At 48.3% G+C, this 19,357-nt stretch overlaps 7 protein-coding genes across 7 annotated transcripts; 2 read left to right on the top strand and 5 right to left on the bottom strand.

The window, feature by feature from the left end:
- Positions 1–2,652: 2,652 nt before the first annotated feature.
- On the bottom strand, positions 2,653–4,493 carry B0T23DRAFT_407316 (uncharacterized protein; the record flags this gene model as incomplete). Its single annotated transcript, XM_062839175.1, has 3 exons — positions 2,653–2,946; positions 3,018–3,973; positions 4,463–4,493. 3 exons carry the CDS (start codon positions 4,491–4,493, stop codon positions 2,653–2,655), a joined length of 1,281 nt encoding a protein of 426 aa, XP_062690269.1.
- A 1,925-nt stretch (positions 4,494–6,418) lies between these two features.
- On the bottom strand, positions 6,419–7,122 carry B0T23DRAFT_398786 (uncharacterized protein; the record flags this gene model as incomplete). The annotated part of the gene is made up of 2 exons (XM_062838384.1): positions 6,419–6,599; positions 6,749–7,122. The coding sequence occupies 2 exons, from the start codon at positions 7,120–7,122 to the stop codon at positions 6,419–6,421; spliced, it is 555 nt and encodes a 184-aa protein (XP_062690268.1).
- A 596-nt stretch (positions 7,123–7,718) lies between these two features.
- Positions 7,719–9,111, bottom strand: B0T23DRAFT_223013 (uncharacterized protein). The gene is made up of 2 exons (XM_062833761.1): positions 8,672–9,111; positions 7,719–8,531 (listed from the first exon to the last, which is right to left on the bottom strand). Exons 1-2 carry the CDS (start codon positions 9,017–9,019, stop codon positions 7,848–7,850), a joined length of 1,032 nt encoding a protein of 343 aa, XP_062690267.1. The 5' UTR covers positions 9,020–9,111; the 3' UTR covers positions 7,719–7,847.
- A 429-nt stretch (positions 9,112–9,540) lies between these two features.
- B0T23DRAFT_223011 (uncharacterized protein) lies at positions 9,541–11,139 on the top strand. The gene is made up of 3 exons (XM_062833760.1): positions 9,541–9,881; positions 9,932–10,629; positions 10,812–11,139. Exons 1-3 carry the CDS (start codon positions 9,873–9,875, stop codon positions 10,819–10,821), a joined length of 717 nt encoding a protein of 238 aa, XP_062690266.1. The 5' UTR covers positions 9,541–9,872; the 3' UTR covers positions 10,822–11,139.
- A 233-nt stretch (positions 11,140–11,372) lies between these two features.
- B0T23DRAFT_387368 (uncharacterized protein) lies at positions 11,373–11,623 on the bottom strand. Its single transcript, XM_062837681.1, has one exon. The coding sequence runs from the start codon at positions 11,585–11,587 to the stop codon at positions 11,420–11,422; it is 168 nt and encodes a 55-aa protein (XP_062690265.1). The 5' UTR covers positions 11,588–11,623; the 3' UTR covers positions 11,373–11,419.
- A 206-nt stretch (positions 11,624–11,829) lies between these two features.
- B0T23DRAFT_222973 (DNA repair and recombination protein RAD5B) lies at positions 11,830–15,441 on the top strand. The gene is made up of 7 exons (XM_062833758.1): positions 11,830–12,526; positions 12,581–12,759; positions 12,813–13,708; positions 13,769–13,852; positions 13,909–14,181; positions 14,240–14,341; positions 14,392–15,441. The coding sequence occupies exons 1-7, from the start codon at positions 12,079–12,081 to the stop codon at positions 15,260–15,262; spliced, it is 2,853 nt and encodes a 950-aa protein (XP_062690264.1). The 5' UTR covers positions 11,830–12,078; the 3' UTR covers positions 15,263–15,441.
- Positions 15,442–15,936: 495 nt separating this feature from the next.
- Positions 15,937–17,938, bottom strand: B0T23DRAFT_222979 (glycosyl hydrolase family 61-domain-containing protein). Its single transcript, XM_062833759.1, has 2 exons — positions 17,298–17,938; positions 15,937–17,236 (listed from the first exon to the last, which is right to left on the bottom strand). Exons 1-2 carry the CDS (start codon positions 17,485–17,487, stop codon positions 16,020–16,022), a joined length of 1,407 nt encoding a protein of 468 aa, XP_062690263.1. The 5' UTR covers positions 17,488–17,938; the 3' UTR covers positions 15,937–16,019.
- Between the last annotated feature and the right edge of the window lie 1,419 nt (positions 17,939–19,357).

Raw genomic sequence — 19,357 nt, 5'->3', positions numbered from 1 at the left:
AGTTTATAGAGGAAATAATATATAAAATTATAAGAAGTAGAAAATAAAAATAAAGGTCCTAAGGATAGAACCTATAAGGGGGGGGATTGTATTTAAATATCGTAGTAAATTGTAATAAATACGAATAATAGAGAATAATTTATAAAAAGAGCCTTGGGTTTCAATTATATAAGTATTCTAAAACAGGCGTAAATAATGGAGGGTACCCTACGAAAGTATTAAGCTATACTACGAATATAGATAACGGAAAATATTTGGGGAGAGGAACTATAAAGTATAATTATATTAATATTCTAAAGTACTTATTAATACTCTTAAATTTAAAATAATATTCCTCGTTAGGTAAAACGAAATTTACCCCCTCATACACCTACGGGATAACAGTCTTAATAATGGTCGGGAACCCTACTAACGCTTTAAATCTAATAATAGTTTTATATCTATATTTAGAATTATAAAAATAAATATTATAATACTAATATTCTAGCGGGCGGTATATTAGCGCTTTAAATCTAATACCAGGTTCGTACCTGCGTTTAAAGTCTATAAAAATAGATATTATAGCGCCGATATACTAGTAGGCGGAACGCCAATTCTTTAGATCTAATACCGGCTTCGTAGCCGTATTTGGAGTTTATAAGAACGGATATTACAATGCCGATACTCTAGCGGACGGTTCGCTAGTAGCAGAGCGGCTATAATCCGGAATACAGCGTTAGTAGTTATAGCGAGTAATATCCAATAATATTACGGTACCCGGCGTTTATTATAGAGGTTCCGAGGACGGAACCTATAAAGGAGGGGGTTGTATTAGGAAGCTAAAAGTTCGTATACAGAGGCACCTCAGTAGCTACTATTCCCCTTTATTAATAGAAACGTAGGATCATTTATAATAACGCCCATCTCAAGTCGGACCCGCGGGAAGGATAATCCGGCACTACGCCGAGGCGCCAAACTAATATAAAGCTCTATAATACTTGTTAATAGAGGAACAGAGTTTACACAGGTATAAAAGAGGTTCAACGGAGCGTATTTTATTATAGTCGGTAGCTATCAATACATCTTTGGATTGACCCCTAACCTGCCGTCCCCTACGTGCGGCCACGACCGTAGTCACCTCAACCTACCTTTCGCCTACGTTCCTAACAACTAACCGTTATTTATTATATAGTAACTAATCTTAAAGTACTATAGGACCGTTATAACGAGAAGATCGCGTCTAATCGCATTAGGAAACTTAATGTTATTAATTTCTATAATAACGGCGATAATAACGAGGAAGAGGAAGAGGAGGAGGAAGATATTATTAGCGAATTACTATTATAAAAAATTAATATATAGAATTAATTCTACTATACTAATAATTTACTACAGTATTTTGATAGGTATAAATTAGATTTACTTAATATTTAATAATATAATTATTAACTAATAGTTTCCTTCCTTCTTACCGGCAGCCAAATTCGCCGCGGTAGTCCCTCTCGCAATAATCCCTCTTATAGCGGTAATCCTTCTCGTATTAGTCAACCTCCCCGTACTAATTAACCCTCCTCCTCTTAATATTAATAATAATAACCTACTAATAGCTAACGCAATTAACCTCCTCCTCTCCCTACGTTAATTAACGCTAATTTCCTATTTATTCAATAGAGTATTAATAAGGTGATTATTAAATTTAATAAATATGTAGAATTTATAAATAAAACTTTATTGTATAAGATTATTCTAATCCTTTACCCTAAGTATAGAAAGAAGTATATCGAATAGTAATTATTAAAGGATAAGGCTAATAAAATTATTTATTAATTTAAAATAATCTATTATAATTATTATTAAAAGACCAATTAAAAGAAGGAGAGGGAATAAGAGCGAACTAATAATAATATACTTATTACAATTATAATACTATTTTCCTTATCGACCGATTTTATATATAATTAATTAACGCCGCCGGAATATTATAATACTATACTATTACCGCCGTTATTTGAAGAGGAATTTACAATTTATTTAAAAGAGAAGCCTAAATAAATAATCGACCCTCTAATATAGTAGAGGTAGAATAAAGAAAGGTTCCTATATATAGCGAGGATAGTATTCGATTATTTATTTATTCTATTAATATCCAATAATTATAAAAAGATATTCAACTTTATAAATTAAGTATTGGGTATACTAAAAAACAGCTTAAATAATAATACGCTCAATAAACTATTATATATAAGGGTATAGAGCTGTTTGGAGAATAAAGTAGAGGAGGTTTGAGTTTATATGTTATGATCTATGTAATTTTCCTGTCGTTTTTATTGTGTTTTGAGGTTAATACGGCTAATAATGGTGTGTAATTACTGTAAGCCGGGACCGGAAAATTGGGTATCCGAGATTGTTATCGAAATGAGGGAAATGATTTTGGCTGTGAAATGAGGCAAATCAAGCGATTTGAAACGATTTGAGGCAAATCCATTATAAAGATTTATTTATTTGCCTTATTGAGAGCACTGTCTGTAACTATTCGTAAAGTTGCCGCATGTACAGGTACTGCTAACTTTTGGTGCTTCTGTTCCCCTTTAACCATTACATCAATCAGTCTTTCAAACTCCCATCACGCCCGCTCTAATCCCATTTTTGACAAAGTAGCCCATACAATGCTGCTCAAGAAAACGAAATGTTTGGCTTCAACTGCTGCCCATTCCCAAACACAGTGGGGATCCTAATCGTCAACTGAATCCCCTCCGTCGTCGACTTGACATCCAGAAAGATGTCCGAGGGGCTCTCCCCCGGATTCTCCTTTCTCCACGCAGCCGCGTTGGCCCTCCTCTCTTCTTCCGTTCTCCTCGGTGGTCTTGATTGTTCGCGTTGCGGCTCTTCCTCGGCAGCTCCTTCTTTCTCATCCTTGTCAGCCTCTTCATAGTGTGGCACAGGTACCCCCCTTCCTCCTCTCTCTCCCTCCCCTTCCCCTTCCCCTCTCCTTTCTGTTCCTGTTTCTTCTCCTCCTTCTCTTGCCTCTCCCTGTGCACAGGATTGTTATGATCCAAAAACATTCCCACCACATTCCCCTGCGCGTCCAAAATATTACCATCATGATCCACCATCCACGCCGTGTTGTTTCTGCTCATAACCTCTGCAAGACTCATCATCGGTTTTGGTGCTGCTTCCTCGGGAGAAGCAGTCTTCTTCCCAACCTCAACATCAGCCACATATCCCAGCAACTCCCCCTCATCCCCCAAGATATCCCCCTGGTCGTTGGACACTTGCCTGCCCACAATCGAAGGTAAATCGCCTCCGGCGTGAGCGAGGATTGTGCCCGTTTGGGGATCAATGATATCCCCGTATTCGTCGACGGTTTTGCCTTTGAGGTAGGAGCCGATGTAGGGAGGAAGTTGGGGGCGCGAGGAGGGAGAGACGGAGATGCCGCCCTTTTCACTGTTGCTGCGGGAAGGGATTTTGGGGATGCTCCCTATTGGCCCAATCTTGCCTATGGGCGCAACATAAGCTGGGTCTTCGGGTAGGGTCTTCTTTTTGTGTTTTGGTGGTGGAGGTGGTGGTCTTTCTGGTGACTTGTTAATGTTTGGTGTCGATTTTGGTGATCGCGGCGCGTCCGTGATATCATCAACCTCAATATCGCTTCCACTCTTGCTGCCGTGTCGTGCTTCTTCTGCTTCCTCGTCGGCGTCTTCTTCATACATGTAGTCGGTCATCCCATCCTGTGTCGACCGTTCATCGCTGGCGAAGCCGCCGCGGGAAGTAGCTGTAGAAGGTCTGGGACGACCAGCATGGGAAGCCGCCCCGTCCCTGCTCTGCCGAGCGGAGGGCGAGGAAAAAGCAGCTTGCTGGCCGCCACCGGTGGAGCTGTCGCGATCCGGCGGAGACGAGAATTTCGAGGTCATGCTACGGTGTAGCTGACCTAGGAACTTGTTCTTCCTGGACCAAGCCAGCTTGTTTAGGAGACTGTTTTCTGAGCTGGACGAGGTATCTACAAAGCGGGCTGCCGCACAAGCGAACCTCCACCAGGACTAAGTCGTGGGCCAAGGCAATTGTAGATGCTATGCACGCCTCTTCCGCTAGTGGTTGTGCGTGGTTTGTAGTATATTTTGTGTGGATGTGGGTATCTCGGTGGTAACGGGCATTAACAGCAGCAGTTATAGCAGCCAGCGGTCCGAGTTTCGAAACAACAAAAGCAATCGGTCACCACCGTCAGCCACGCCCAAGCCCAAGCCCGCGCCCGCACCCAAACGTGACAAGGCAATGGCAAGGTGGCTTCGAACTTGAAGAGGGGTCAAGACTGCAGGCCGGTGAAGCAGCGAAAAATGGTGAGGCGCAGCAGCCCAAACGTGTACCGTACTGTACGTGCGCGCGCCGTCGGTAGTGTCCGTGTCCGTTGAATTGTGTGCGTCGTCGTCTACTGGGCTGTACGAATTCAAAGGTTGGCTGCGAGAAGAGGTCTGTGACTGAATGAACGTACATGCCATAGTTCCTTGGACGCGAAGGGACATGATGGAGGGGTATATGGTACGATGGTTGCGTTAGACGAAGGACGCGCTGCCTTGCTTGACCAAGATCATGACATCACATGTCACTGTGGTTGTCAAGATAGATAGTGGTTGGTGTGGACATCTTCTAGCTGATTCCGCCTTGGAGATAAAATTCGGCTGGCCAGTTAGATCGAATTTGTTAGTGCTTGGTGAGGTGCCCGTGAGAAGGTGCATCTCTCTTCCTGGTTCAGGGAGGATTCGGTGTAATCAAAATGTGACCAGGGCCTTGACTGTGAGAAGTTACTCTGATACATCGTGTTTCCTTTCCTTATACCAACTAGACAAGCGCGTGATACTGTTGGAGTTCCATAGACAAAAGTCAGCGATTAACAGATATCAACACTATGCCCGGAAGGTAGATGTCCGGAAGATGGTGTTGTGGCCCACCTTGGCGAGCAGCAAGAAACAGGTTTCTGCCGCTTCCATTCTCCTGGATGAAACGCCCTAGTGAAGAACAAGGTCCGGAAGGTTTCACTTCGGGAAATAAATCCTGAGATCAGATCCCACGATGTGACGTTCAGGGTTTGCGGAGAATAAAAACCAAGACAAAGGGCAACGAAGCAAGTGGAGGTCAGAAGTCGGATGGGTAACTGCAGCAGTTGGAATGTCGATGCGGGTCCTTGCTGCCCCGTGGTTCCCTCGATTTAGTCCAAGTGTTAGTGCAACGATGTCTTGGCGCACCTTCGGGCCGGGCTCGTCGTAGACAAAACAGTCGAGACCTGTGACATTATACCTTGGGTATACTCCTACTACGCATCCAAGCGTCTTTGTAACACCTCTGGTTTGAAGTTCTAGGCAATTTCTAGATGTAAATATACAAATAGGACTCTAGCCGATATCTTTTCGAATTGTTGTAATCCCTATCACAATTTTGCAACGGCCTTTTCTTTAAACTCAACGAGTAGTAGTAGACTGGTTTACCTTAGCCTGTTGGTTAGGTAGTCTCACTTATTTTGTCTCGGACGAGCCGGGTTAGGTGACACAGCAGCGGTGGCATTCCTCCCATGTCACGGGTGCTGGCCTGGGAGGTTCAGAGATCCGTCACCCTGACTTAAGTTGTGATTACACGGGATTAGCAGGATCGCGTTGCACAATGGCTATTGTTCTTGACGTGATCGGGCGTCAAATTCATGTCTCGTTCGGCGACCAGGAGGTGGGAGAATTATCGTGATGGACAACGCTCTCTCAACAAAGCAGCAACAGCCATGATAGCGGAACGACAGAATACTATGTTCCAAGTTCAATCAAACTCCCGCAACTTATAGGTAGGCATTATGTATAGCGCTTGAAGAGAAGAATCATAAAATTGTACAGCCCCCAAAGAATCGAAACCTGAACCACAGAATGCCGTTAAACTCCTTTGACAATGTGTGAGAAGAAGCAAAGAACTTCCTTCTCTGTCCCGTCTTTTCCTTTCATGAACTCTTCATGATCATATCCCAATCTTAAGCCGAATCCGTATCCCAATTCTGATTCCAATCCGATCCGACAAACTCCACCTATTCCCAATCAAAAGAAGCTTTTTCCGCTGCCGCCAGTTCAAACGGGGAACGGCAGGGTACTGGACCGGGGGAAACTAGTTGCTTCAGTTCCTAAAGAATTAGTCCCATGTTTCAGTAACCATTTTCTGCTTTCTCTTGCTTCTTGGCGTCGAACGGTGTTGATGAAGGTTGCGCCGTGCAGGACATTCCCATCCTTCTCCTTCTCCTTTCATCCGGGCGCCATAATCGTACAACAGAAGACAAAGTCATGTCTGGATTGTGGTTCGGCGCGTGAACCAGTTCTGTGTCTTATTTGGCGGGGTTGAGGCGCCCCTTTCAAGACATGAACTCAAGTTTCTCTACATCGACCTTTAGCCCAAGGCAAGAAACATGGGTTGAACGGTTTCATGGATAGGTAGAGGCAGGTAGGTAGAGTGTGACGAGATCAAAGACTGAGAAGAATCCCCTGGCGTTGGTCATTTGGTAATCGCAGATGGAGGGAAAAGTTTCAACGCACGCAACAAAAGCAACATGCTTGAAACAAACTCTCTCATTGCTGTCATCCAAAAGCCAAGAGGTGTTCTTTCTGTGCAAGTCCAAAAGCCAAATGGGTGGGTGGGGTGGGGTGTTGGGGGAGGGGGGGGGGGGGGGGGGGGGGGGGGGTTGAAGTTATTCGCAGAATTGCAACACCACGGAAAAGAGCGCGACGACAATGAAAGAAGACCAGATACTCACAACAGAGCCAGCTCGAGGTCCCCATGGATCTTTGCTTTGAGCGTTATTTCGACGTCGAGATTGAGGTCGAGTCTAAGCCTCAAGGTGTCGGACTTCCCACCACCACCACCACCACCACCACCTTGTTGGTGATTCTGGACAGCACCGCCCGCGACGCCACCCAACGCGCCCGTAACGCCTTGGGTGAGACCGCCGACCGTGTTATTAACGTTGTCGAGGGCGAGCGAGTCGAGAGGGCCCTGCTTCTTGCCGCGCTTACGCCGGGGAGGGGGGGCGTAGTCCTCGGATTCGGACTCGGATTCGTAGGTTTGCGCCTGCTTCTTTGGCTGACGCTTAGACTTCTTGCTGGTGTCAGAGCCGCTTTGGGTGGACATTTTGGCGGTGTTTGGTAGATGTTGATGTATTTGAGCTCCGAAGAAAAAGGTACGAAATTTGGTCGGTGTCAAGAACTGATGTCTTTTCAGAAAAATCCCATGAACTGTCTTTCTCAGAACGTCTCAAATACTGAAGAAGGAGCAAGCCTTAAAATAAAGTATCTTGAGGTGTGGTCCAAAGAGTGGTAAAACTAACACGGGGCCCATGAGAACCGAGCTTCAGCAATGAAGTCATCGAGCTCCCGTTATCCGGTGAGGCTACCTCCTGTTTGGTGGCGAGGACGTTGCAACACCCCATTCCCGTCACGCATGCCTATGCTATGCAAGTCCACCATACGGGACTGCATGTAGTATGTGCCAAAATTTCCCATCATTTTTGCTGTTAAAGTCGGCTGTTGGGTGCCTTGTGCAGCCATCCCCCCCTTCTCTCTCCTAGTTGGTCGACTTCTTAGCCATGAGGTGAACATCAGCGGAGACAAGACCAAGTTGGAATCCAGTTTTCGTTTTCTTGCTATCAGGGTTGCATAAATGTGACAAGACCGGGCCAAGCCACCCTGGTCGTCAAAAACCCGATTAATATCAGCATTGATGACAATTTCAGGGCCCTATCACCGCTAGGTACCCTTCATGATACCTATCGCGATCTTATGCAGTGAGCCCACCATCTCATCACATTACAATTCTTGTATTATCCCTGCATGATCCACACCACTACGCTTATGTTCCTAGCCATTGGCGCCCTTGACGTATCGGCTTTCCATCCCTAACTGCATTCGACGACGCAGCAGGATCGGAACCCATTTCACAGGCTTCTGTACTTGCGGCAGAGCAGGAGGAGCTTCCCTAACATCATCCTGCTTGTCCTCCGTTTTCACCTCTGTCTTCTTCCCCTCGGTGTCCCCACCTCCGTTTTGCTGGCCCTCGCTCTTCCCAGCTCCCTTTTTGGGTTTCTTTTCAAATGTCTTTATGGGCTTTCTTGGTTCCCCGGTTTCACTGCCGCTAAACTCAGAATCATCTTCCGCTTCTGACTCTTCCGATTCTCCCTCTGATTCCTCGTCTGAATAACTACCGCTTGATCCCCTGATCTTCCTATCCTTGTCCCAGTAAACGCACCATCTCTGGGTTTCCTCGTCTTGAACAGCAACAAAGTGTAAGGTGTCCCCTTCGAGCGTCAGCCACGTCTCGTCATCGCTCCAGTACCAAGGACCGATGGTATGCCCAATGGTAGCTTGACGGCCGCCGTGCTTAACCATGCCAGTGTCCTTATCGCAATAAATCCAGTTTAGCATGGGCGGATCGTCTGCTATCGTGCTCACCATGCCCAGGTGCTTCTCTTCAGAGGGGTATGTGAAGTAGTACCCCATAAACCTATGGCCTGGCACGGGATAGTCGGGATGGTCGATCCATAACTGTCAGACGTGTAAGCCAAAGGGTATCATATGGTGGGGGGTGCAGGAAATGGGGGGGGGGGGGCTGATGTCATTCATCGCTTCTCCATCCGAAAGTCTGGATGACAGCAGCTGACTGCGGTAATGTAAACCAAACTTACTCTTCCATCTCTCAACACACAAAAACACTCTTCCGACGGTCCTCCATCGAGGGATATAGCGGCTGTCAACTGGAACTTGGCTTTCTCTTTAGATGCGTTGTTGGCTTTTTTCTGCGCACTCAAGGCTTCGCAGACGCCTATTGTTGTGGGAATTCCCGCAATGATCAGAAGGCCGATAACCATTTCTCCTTGATTCCGTAGCTGGGGTTTACTTGATTGAGTTGTCAACAGCGAGTGTCTCTCGGGCCTTGGAACAAAAAAATGTGGTAGTAGTTCGCTTTGGTTGAATGTTTTGGGTACCGTATGTAGTTTTACCAGGTGCTTCCTTCCACTTAGAGACACCATCATATACTATAATTACCGACAGTTAGCGTGCATCCGTTTCTTTCTCTTCTTAAAACAAACTGTTTCGTGCCTGGCGATGCGTCCCTAGCTGTAGCTGTAGCTGTAGCTGTTATGTTATGTATCCACACCCCCGCCCCCCTGTCGCCTCGATGTCATCTCAATGCACGTAACGTTCGCGATCCCACCCTCCAAAAGCTTGATCTCCAAATAAGATCCGCTCTTTAGGTCGGTTCGACGTCATAGCTCGCTTATCCCCGCGATAGAACCTACTGCGACGACTTCGTCTGATGTGCAAGGGCTTCATCAGACACGCAGCAGGTGGGCGTGTGGTTTATGCAAGAGAACGGGTATTATGCTCCGTTTTTTGGGATGGCATTACAACCTTTAGGTCTTGGGAAACGGCTCCCCATGTCGTCACTCTGGGGGAACTGGGGTAGGTCAGCTTCGTTGCGCAGTGGATTAGTGGATGGAGAGCTACCTGCATGTGGTGGTCTCATGGTGGGAAGCCATGTGTTTCTGTTTCAGTCTTCAAGGTATGATGACATGAGTTGATTGCATCAGGGTCCTTGACTTTTGCTCCGTTCCTTCGCGCTGTGACCCTGTTGATGATCTTGGGCTGTCTTGTGAACATTACCTCCATCCGGAATTATTGGCAAGGTTGGATACCAAATATGCGTCATGTCCTTTAAACCGGTATCAACCTTTTCAATATTCTTTGGTCTCCTGTTCTAGCTGTTCTCTAGAAACTCATTTGCAAAGTCAAAACACCTCTCTTTCCTTTCCCTTCTGTCTTTGTGACACCCCTACCATAGCAACCTTGCGCAGGAAATACCTCTACACATTACCAGTAAAGAAGATGGATCCTGTGAGTGTATCCCCGGTGTGAGGTCGACGCTGGCAACTAACATCGCCCAGACACCAAACAACAACGACCAGGCCCCAAAGCCAGAAGCTGCGGAGAAGAAGGATGAACACACGGAACAAGCCCAGGATGGAACAACGGGACCCAATCCAGAGATCAGCAACGTCAAAAAGAATGACAACGACGATGACGAGAAGCAGAACGACGATAACAATGAGAGGGATAATAACGAACAGAAAGATGATGATGAGGATGATGATGACGACGACAGGTCTGAAAACGATTCCGAGGCAGAGGAAGAGGAAGAGGAAGAGAAAGAGAAAGCAGGTGGCAGTGCTAAAAAGCACGCCGCTACCGTTGAAGAGTCTTCCTCGGAATCTCAGCCTTCCACGCCCAAGGACGAGGAAGCTCCGCAGCCCAAGTTCATGCGCGACGAAAACAAGAGGAAGAAGAAGAACCGCAACCAGGAGGTCGCTGAAAGGCCTCGTCGCCGTCGCCGTCCCCGCTTCGCCGACCAAGAGGATTCCGAAGAAGAAGAGCCAAAGTCGTACCGCCAGAGGCAAGCGCTGCAGCAGCAGAAACAGCAAAACCAGATGATGTTGATGCAGCAACAACAACAACAACAGCAGATGCAGCAAAGCGGCGGTGGCAATGGAGGCAAGAACCCACTCAGGCTGAGATTAGACCTCAATTTAGAGGTGGAAATCGAGTTGAAGGCGCACATTCATGGTGATGTAACGCTGGCTCTGCTGTACGTGGATTCCCTTTCTTTTTCCCTCTACTAATATTCCCTTCTTTCAGTTGTGTGGCTTGGGCTTTGTGCTCGAGTCCAAGTTCTTCCCCCTTATGACAATTATCAACAAAAAACATTTCACACCCACCCGCGAAAGAGTCAATGGAGGCTAACAATTACGCTTTGTTCCATCTTCACAGTGACGGTTAGAAACGATCCTAATATATGCGTTGCCTTTTTTTTTTCTTTTTTCGGTGGCGTTCGGAGCGCATCAATGTGTATATGACGGATATAATGATCTTGGCATCGGTCGTCCATTGACAGGACGGTATACGGTTTCAAGTTTACTGTGATATACAGCGCATGGAAGGCTGCTCGCTGTATCGAGTGGTTTCAATGTGGTCATGATGCTGGAAGTTCTTTGGCTCTTTGTACACTTTCATCATGATGTATTGTACGTTTACAAGTTGGTAAAGTCTGAAATGCTTCTGCTCATCTCTGGACACAGCGTAATGGTCAGGATAACGGAATCCTATGAAAATATATATATCATCAAAGAAACATGCTACGTGTAACCTCATGTTTGTCGTCGTGCTCTTGTATATTATCGTGTTCTTCACTCTGTGGGTAACTGCTTATTCTGTACAGTACAGTACTGGTTTGGTTGTTAGTTCGAGACCTCGTGTCAACTTTCCTATGCGTTTTCATAGCTAACTAATGCGTGATCCCACCTTGGATACGCTATTTCTAATGTCAAAAATGCCATATCAAATCCGACTTATACCTTTTATCATTGGTGTTAGCTATTTTAATTTGTTCTTGCGAGGTTTGGGACTATTCGGGATAGATTTCGTCCAGTGTAGAGAGTCTGGTACAGTACTTCAAGTACGTTCAGTTGTGTACCATGGAAGCTAACAAACAAACCAGCATCGGACTGTATGTCCTTCCTTTGAGTTGCGTATGCGCCCCATGGCATGTCTCATATTATAACTCAAGCTATTCCATCCCTAAAAACTTCCGAATATCTTTTAATCCAAAGTTCAGTTTCAAAGTCTTCCGGGTTTGCTCTTCCAGTATTTAACCACTTGGGAGTGACGTCATTCCCTACTTTACTAGTCTCTTATCTTATCATTCCCTTGACCGAATGGAAGGCACACAATCCTATGGCGCATCACGTGAGTTCGCATTACAGCGACAAGGATTCCGCGTTCGTTCTCCCCCGTGTGGGGAAATCCATCGGTGTCTCGAATCTCCGACTCGCACCGACATGTGAAGGTAAGGGTTGATTAGTTTCCAACCTAACCCATTCTCCAACTTTTGTGTTGCGTCTGCGAGTTTGGAAAAGTGTAGAAGGAGGGGCTCGAATTTTCTCTTCTTTATCGGAACTTTCCTTCCACAAGTGGAAACCACCACATTCTGGTATCCTCAAAGGCATTTCGATACGTATCCTGCCAACCTTGAGCAACAATGCCAAAGCGGCCCTACACTTCTGGCGTCGGAGCGGCTGCTTCCGATCGCCGAGATGAAGCACGTCGCCGTCGATTGAACGCTGATAGCTCGTCCTCGGGGCCCTCTCAATCACAGTATGTCCCACAGTCTACTAGCACCAATGGCCTCTCTTCGTCGAGCCAAACAAGCTCCGGACGACGGCAACTACCTTGGCAAACGCCACCAGGCACACAGGGTGCCCAGAGCAGGCACAACACCCAGGGAGCAACAAGCACTCACTCAGCACGTAGCAGCCAAGCAACTCCGAGCTCGCAGCATCGTCCTCCGGAGCATGTGCAGGCCATCCATGACACCCTGAACTGGCTCAGCACCCAGCCCGACATACTCGAGTCGGACGATGAAGCCGAGGTCATTGACCTTACCCAGGCCGATCCTGGCCCTGTCCTCGAATTCTATGGACATTTCGGTTCGTATACCATACCTCCGACTGCTGCCTACTTCCCACGCTAATTCAAGATAGATGGCAAGATTGTCGGTGTGCGATACTACAACGGCGTAGCCTCTCCCGGTGAAGTGGTTGTCTGCAAGAGAGAACCACAGAACCAGTACGACCCCAATGCTATTCGCGTAGATAACGTGTTGGGTACACAGATAGGCCATATCCCGAGGACCGTTGCTGCCAAGCTAGCCCCTTACATGGTATGTATACCCTTCGAATCACTTCAGCAATTTCTATTTCTAATCCAATCCAGGACAACGGCGACCTTGTAGTTGAGGGCATGCTTACTGGAGAGAAAGAATTCTACGACTGCCCCGTTCGACTCTATTTCTATGGCACGAGCGCGCCACTTCAACGAGCCAGGCTCGAGGAACGGCTGAAAAAGGACAAACTCGTCAAAGCCACCCAACTCAACCAAACACGCAAAGCAAATGAGGAGCAGAGAAAGAAACGGACACTTGAACTCAGGGGCAATGGTACCTATGGCTTCCCTAGTCAAACGCAAGAGCCGGAGCCCCAAGTTACAATGGAACAGTTGGCCAAGATGAGCGAGGTCACTAACTTCCGCTCCGGCGGTGATATGATCAAGTCACTCGCCATGAGTGAGGAGGACCTGGCCAACCTTCCAATGGCTTCCCAGCCCGAAAAGTTGCGCGCAAACTTGCTTCCCTATCAGCTTCAAGGCCTTGCTTGGATGATCTCTAAAGAGAACCCTACAATGCCTGCAAAGGGGTCTACCGACTCAGTACAGCTCTGGCAGCATACCGCCGACGGCCGGTACTACAACATGGCAACAGGCTTCTATAACAAGTCTCCCCCACAGCTAATGTCAGGCGCCATATGTGCCGATGACATGGGCCTCGGCAAAACTATCCAGATCATCAGCCTCATCATGACCGAAGGCCTGGGTACTGGCCCTACCCTCATCGTCGCCCCCGTTGGTGTGATGAGCAACTGGAAGCAGCAGATCAGACGCCATGTTCACGAGGAACATCAGCCAAAGATCGTCATATATCATGGAAGTAAACGCAAAGAATTTGCCAAAACGCTCCAAGACCGAGATGTGGTGATTACCAGCTACGGAACCTTGTCCGATGACGCTCTAGTAAAGACTCGCTGGAGAAGAGTGGTTCTTGACGAAGGACACAGGTGGGTCAAACAATGCATGGTCTGGGTACCCTACGTACAATGCTAACAAACCCGATATAGCATTCGTAATGCCAAAGCCCAAGTAGCTCAGAATGCTTGCAAATTGGAAGCCAAGTCCAGATGGGTACTTACCGGAACGCCAATGTGAGTTGGACAATCAACAATGTTTACGTGCAGTACTGACAAGACTCTCTACGTAGAATCAACACGATTCGTGATCTCCATTCGTTACTCAAGTTTCTCCGCATAACAGGCGGAATTGAACAGTCAGAAATCTTCAACACTGTTCTCACAAGGCCACTTGCCAACGGGGAGCCCAAGGGTGAAGCTCTGTTGAAAAGTTTAATGAGAGATCTCTGCATTCGCAGAAAGAAGGATATGAAGTTTGTTGATTTGAAGCTTCCGGAGAAGACAGAACATATTTCTCGCATCACCTTCTGGCCCGATGAGCAGAAGAAGTACGATGCTTTACTGTAAGCTCCTCCACATCTTCTAATCTTCACAATGCTAGTGAGCTAACACATGAATCAGGTCTGAGGCACAGGGCGTTCTGGAAAACTACCGGACGCAGTCGAAGCGCTCACAGGGACAATTTCAGGGTGTCCTGGAGAGACTGCTAAGGCTTCGACAAACGTAGGTATTCCAAGGTGTTGAGCACAGTGAAGATGCTAACCAGACTCTAGTTGCAATCACTGGGTGTTGTGCAAGAAGCGCATCACAGAAGTTCTCGAGCTTCTCGCAGACAAAGATGTGGTTGATCTCACCGATGAAAACCGCGCCATTCTGCAACAGGCACTTCAACTCTACATCGAGAGTCAAGAAGAGTGTCCTATCTGCATTGACCCGCTGAGCAACCCGATCATCACACATTGCAAGCACGTCTTTTGTCGAGGTTGTATTGACAAGGTCATTGAAGTTCAGCAAAAGTGCCCCATGTGCCGCGCTCCCCTCTCAGAAGACAAACTTCTTGAACCAGCGCCCGAGCACTCGGCCACTCAGGACGAAGAGGAACTTGAGTCTGAAACCAAGAGCTCCAAGACCGAAGCTGTGTTGGCGCTTGTCAAAGGGACCCTTGATAAGGAGGGTTCCAAAACTATTATCTTCAGTCAATGGACCTCTTTCCTCACCATCATCCAACACCAGTTAGACGAAGCCGGGTACACTTACACCCGGATCGACGGCAGCATGAACGCCGCCCAGCGCGACGCCGCCATCCGCGCCCTAGACTACGACCCCAATACGCGTATCTTGCTGGCTAGCTTGGGCGTGTGCAGCGTGGGCTTGAATTTGGTTTCAGCTGACACTGTCATTCTTGCTGACAGCTGGTGGGCACCCGCCATCGAAGATCAAGCCGTCGACCGAGTCCATCGTCTTGGTCAAACCAGGCCGACAACAGTGTGGAGACTGGTTATGGACAATTCGATTGAAGAACGTGTGCTTGATATTCAGAAGGAGAAGAGAGAGTTGGTTGGCAAGGCTTTCCAGGAAAAGCAGGATGGTAAGAAGAAGGTTAAGGAGACGAGGATGGCTGATATTATGAAGCTGCTTTCTTAGTCTCTGGATTAAGGACTGTGGAGTCTCATAAGGAAAGATTTATGGTGGCTAAATGGATAGAGGAGCACCTGGATGGCTGGCTTAACTTTGTATTTGTGCGGTTGTTTGGTGGTCTTGCTTGATCTTGTGTGTTTCACGACACTGGAGGTTAATGTGTCAGATTATGGCGGGCTACAACTTTACACAGCTACTAGCATATGAAGCGAGGAGGCGGGTCATATGTGGTCATCATTGCATCACCTCGTCTAGACTTTGTCAAAAACGACATTGTAGATTCATGCATCAAGATATCGGAAAAGACAGATTAGAGAAATAGCTTTCATTTTTTCCAACAAGACGCTCCAACAAGATGCCCAAATGGGCAGCATTGAATCATTCATGCCGTTTCTCTTGAAATATATCCGTTTAACCCAGACGTTTTTGTTCCATCTATCCCGTGTCCAAAAAGAGATTGAACATGCAGTGTCAGCTGAGCCAAGAGGCAAGTACCTCAAGCTCATCTTTCAAGTCTTTCAAGTGTTTTATCCAGCAACCCCAGCCGAAATCAAACAAAGTTTCCCTAGTCCAAAATGCAAAAGATGGAAGAAGTGAAGATAAACTGTGTGTCAAATCATAAAGGACGGTAAAGAAGCGAAGGTTTTCTCTTTTTGGAGCTAGCCACCTAGCCCACCCACTATATCAAAAAGATCATCAAAGCAATCATGCCAGCCAGCCAGCCAGCCAAAGAAAGAAAAAAAGAAAGAAGACAGGTTACTGCTTAGAAATCCGCCCGCTTATGCCTGTTAATGTGCATTGCCCGCCTCTGGTTCTTGTCAGCCCTGCCACACCTGATGAGTGTGTTTTGGGCAGCAGTTTCAGTAGGAATAGCAACAGCAGCGGTGGTGGTGGTGATGGCGACAGAAGGGACGGTGGTGACAGGCTTGGAAGCGGCGGAAGAGGTGGTGATGAAGGTAGTAGCTGTGGCTGCTGCGGGGATGCTGACGACGTTGTTGTTGGCCTTTTCATTGCTGGTGGTGTCGACAGGATCGTCCACCAAATCCGCACCCTTCATCACCCCGGGGACCTGGACGCTTGACTGCTCCGTCACATCTCCCCACCTCTTGCCCTTGTTCGGGGGGCCGGTGAACTGCTTCGCATCGCACGAGTTGGCAAGCGCCTGGCACTTCTCCTGTTCCCAGATCTTGCATCCCTTGATACCCGAGGGCGGGGCAGACTCGAAGCACTTCTTGCTCTGGGCCCAGCAGTTGTCCGCAGAAGCCCAGCATCCGTCTTCGTTGGTGTAGTCGGGTACCTCGAAGCCACACCAGTTGGCGTTCTTGAGGAGGCAGTTGTCGGGGACGGCGCCAGGGAAGTTGGTGGGCGTGGTAAGAGCGGCCTTTGCGTTGGAGCCGGAAGAGGAAGAGGTAGGGCGGAAGGGCACGGGGCCGGGGATCTGGTAGGGAAGAAGACCCTTCATGTCGTACATGTTGAAGTTGAGACCCTTGTCGGAGGGGTGGACGTGGCCGGGGATGGAGGTTTCCTTGTCCTTGGGGATAGAGAGAGGGCCAGACGAGGAGCCTTGGACGTAGACCTGGGCGCAGTTGACGTAGAATTGCGGCTCGCAGTACCAGTTGCCGTCGGCCTTGGTGGTGACGTTTTGCATGGCGATCACCTCGGTACGCAACAGGTAGGCGCCCGTGGGCATCCCCGTGGGCAAGCTGATGCTGAGGAGACCGTTGGTGTCGATGACCTTCTGCACCGCCCACTTCTTGGTGGACTCGTCGTATCCGTCGTGCCAGATCTTGAACCAGCCGGAGCCGCCAGGGCTTTGGTCAAAGTCCGAGACGGCCTTGGCGTAGACGGAAATGGGACCCTGGTGCGACTCGTCGATGAAGCCGGGCCTGCTGCCGTCGACGTAGGTGCGGAATTCAAAAGTCATCTTGGAGCCAGCGGTGGCGGGGATGGCGTAGTTGACCTTCTTGAGGCCGTCTCTGCCTGTTTGATGTGTGAGTGTCTTTGAGCAGCAGGCATGAGTGGGAAAGGATCCAGGACTTACCACAGATCATGTCATCGCTGTTCATGTTAATAACGGGGGCGTTGGCGATGTTGCCATCCATGGGCATACGGACGCCGGTACCATCTCCTTGGTTCTGATCGTTGACGAAAACCGTTGTGAGGACAGTGTGGGCAGAAGCCAACGGGGCAAGGACCGTCGCCAGACCGGCGAGGACAGTGGTGGAGCGCATGATGGATGATAGTATGTTTTGAGAGTGTCGATATGCGGCCAGCCACAAAAAGTGAAGTCGAAGTTTTCGAGGAAAAAGTCAAATGACCTTTATGCCGTTGTGTATGTATAAGGAGGGAATGGGCAAGCGATACCCAGAATTCCAACGTGGTATTTTGGAAATACGTGTATGAAGGAAGGTAGGGAGAGAAAAGACCGGATCACAGACCTCGAGTCTGTTTCTGCAAAAAGCTGAGGCTCCAAAGGAAGGAAGGGGGGAAACAACACCAAGCTCTGGCACTTAAAGGATGGGCTGAGCAAGAGGAAAGGGTCAAGAGAATAGAAGGGAACTCGAAAGGGATATATACAGAATGGGAAACCCCACACCCACTTACAACAAGCAATGAAGATTAGGTCAGGGATGCAGGGTACCGAGTGCTACCCGACCTTCTACTGCACTGTACCTGACAATGCTACCATAAAACCTACCCCTACCTGTCTAGCGTCCTCGGGCGGCGGCTGGCCCCCCTCGTCGACTGGTAAGGTTCAGTTGGAGAGGTAAGCTTGTAAGGCCAGACAAGCCTCCTCCGGTCCCTAGTCTCGTCAAGGTAGGGTACCCTTGAATGACCCGTGATACCTTGACCAACCAAGCCCTCGAGACCCTCACAACACGAAGCAAACGCCCGCTCCTCCTCGGGCAAAAAAGACGATATGAGGAAGGAGATACAAACGGCGGAGCTTTGCAAGCAAGCTTCAGGCCCGGATCATCCATGACGCAAGGAACAGGGCCTCAGAAAGTGACTGTTGTGTTCCCTGTGGAATATGGGGAATAGGGGATATGATAGGCATGTAGGGGGCAATATGGTTATCCGGATGTCGGCGTTTCGGTTGTGACGATGTGATAGAGGCATGTCCAACTGATCAACGGATTGAGGGAGCCTGGACTGTGAATGGAATCCATCTTTGCCTTGATCTCAAAGAAGCCCGAAGAGTCAGACCTCCTGACCTGACGTATAACCGCCCCTCGCCCGCGTCTAAGAGGTACTCTACGCTTACAACAGTGACTGGAGAGGTCGGTTAGAACTGCTTTGTGATGCCTCTGGAAGGAGAAACGAGACCTGTTTACGACTAGTCTCACGACACGGCATGAGAATAAAAGCGAGGCTGTTGCTGGTTTCTCCCCTCTCTCATCCGTTCTTCTGCTTTTACCCCTTGGCTTAACTGGTGCCGTGATGTCGTGACGTACATATGTCATGTCACCCACATCCTATCCAGTGCTCCAGCGGTCCAGTGAGCTGAATCGGGGGAACTTGGCGACGCGGGATGCCCACCCGACGAAACGAGCAGCACGGCCAGCAGAACGCAGTACGATGTGATGTGGAGCTAAATTTGAGTTCTTTTTTGTTCGCGAGCGAAAACGATGAAGAGGGGAAACTGATACGAGGAAAGCTGGGGTGAGAGTGGAAAGGGAAAGGAAATGGAAGCTTAGCTATCGCCAGGGGAAGAAGCGAACAATGCTGCTGCTGCCACTCTGCTGTCGATCTCAGTTGCATTCCCTAAGAGTGTGTGAATGGGTCTCCCCTGTCATTCGGCGCTGCCGTGTTGAAAACCCCCTGCTTCCACTTTTGCCCTGGCAGCCGCCTGGGAATGGCGCTGTCCGCCACCGGGGAAAATGTCCGCCAAGAAAAGCCGTCAGTGTTTCATCCAACTGGAGATCCATGGGGTCAGACATCCCAAACGAGCCTTCCTGACCATCCCGTTGGTTCGCTGGAATTAGACCAAATCTTTGGTTGTAGCCGCGGGAGAGGAGACATTGGAGCAGGCGCTTATTAAGGACCCCCCTCGGCGCCATGGGAGTTCGCGCCGTCTGTGTTTCGAAACATTCTTTTTTT

Source organism: Neurospora hispaniola, assembly GCF_033458365.1.
Source record: "Neurospora hispaniola strain FGSC 10403 chromosome Unknown B0T23scaffold_7, whole genome shotgun sequence".
Taxonomy (NCBI): Eukaryota; Fungi; Ascomycota; class Sordariomycetes; order Sordariales; family Sordariaceae; genus Neurospora; species Neurospora hispaniola.
Note: the sequence above shows the minus strand (reverse complement) of the source record. Positions and strands in the feature narration are given on the sequence as shown.

Excerpts from the sequence above, each read along its gene's own strand:
- B0T23DRAFT_222973 (XM_062833758.1), top strand. The coding sequence starts at position 12,079 with ATGCCAAAGCGGCCCTACACTTCTGGCGTCGGAGCGGCTGCTTCCGAT. Across the intron at positions 12,760-12,812 it reads CCAAGCTAGCCCCTTACATG|GACAACGGCGACCTTGTAGT; the intron begins GTATGTATACCC and ends AATCCAATCCAG. Across the intron at positions 13,853-13,908 it reads GTACTTACCGGAACGCCAAT|AATCAACACGATTCGTGATC; the intron begins GTGAGTTGGACA and ends CTCTCTACGTAG.
- B0T23DRAFT_223013 (XM_062833761.1), bottom strand. The coding sequence starts at position 9,019 with ATGATGGTGTCTCTAAGTGGAAGGAAGCACCTGGTAAAACTACATACG. Across the intron at positions 8,532-8,671 it reads GTGTGTTGAGAGATGGAAGA|TTATGGATCGACCATCCCGA; the intron begins GTAAGTTTGGTT and ends CACGTCTGACAG.
- B0T23DRAFT_387368 (XM_062837681.1), bottom strand. The coding sequence starts at position 11,587 with ATGCCATGGGGCGCATACGCAACTCAAAGGAAGGACATACAGTCCGAT.
- B0T23DRAFT_222979 (XM_062833759.1), bottom strand. The coding sequence starts at position 17,487 with ATGCGCTCCACCACTGTCCTCGCCGGTCTGGCGACGGTCCTTGCCCCG. Across the intron at positions 17,237-17,297 it reads CAGCGATGACATGATCTGTG|GCAGAGACGGCCTCAAGAAG; the intron begins GTAAGTCCTGGA and ends CACATCAAACAG.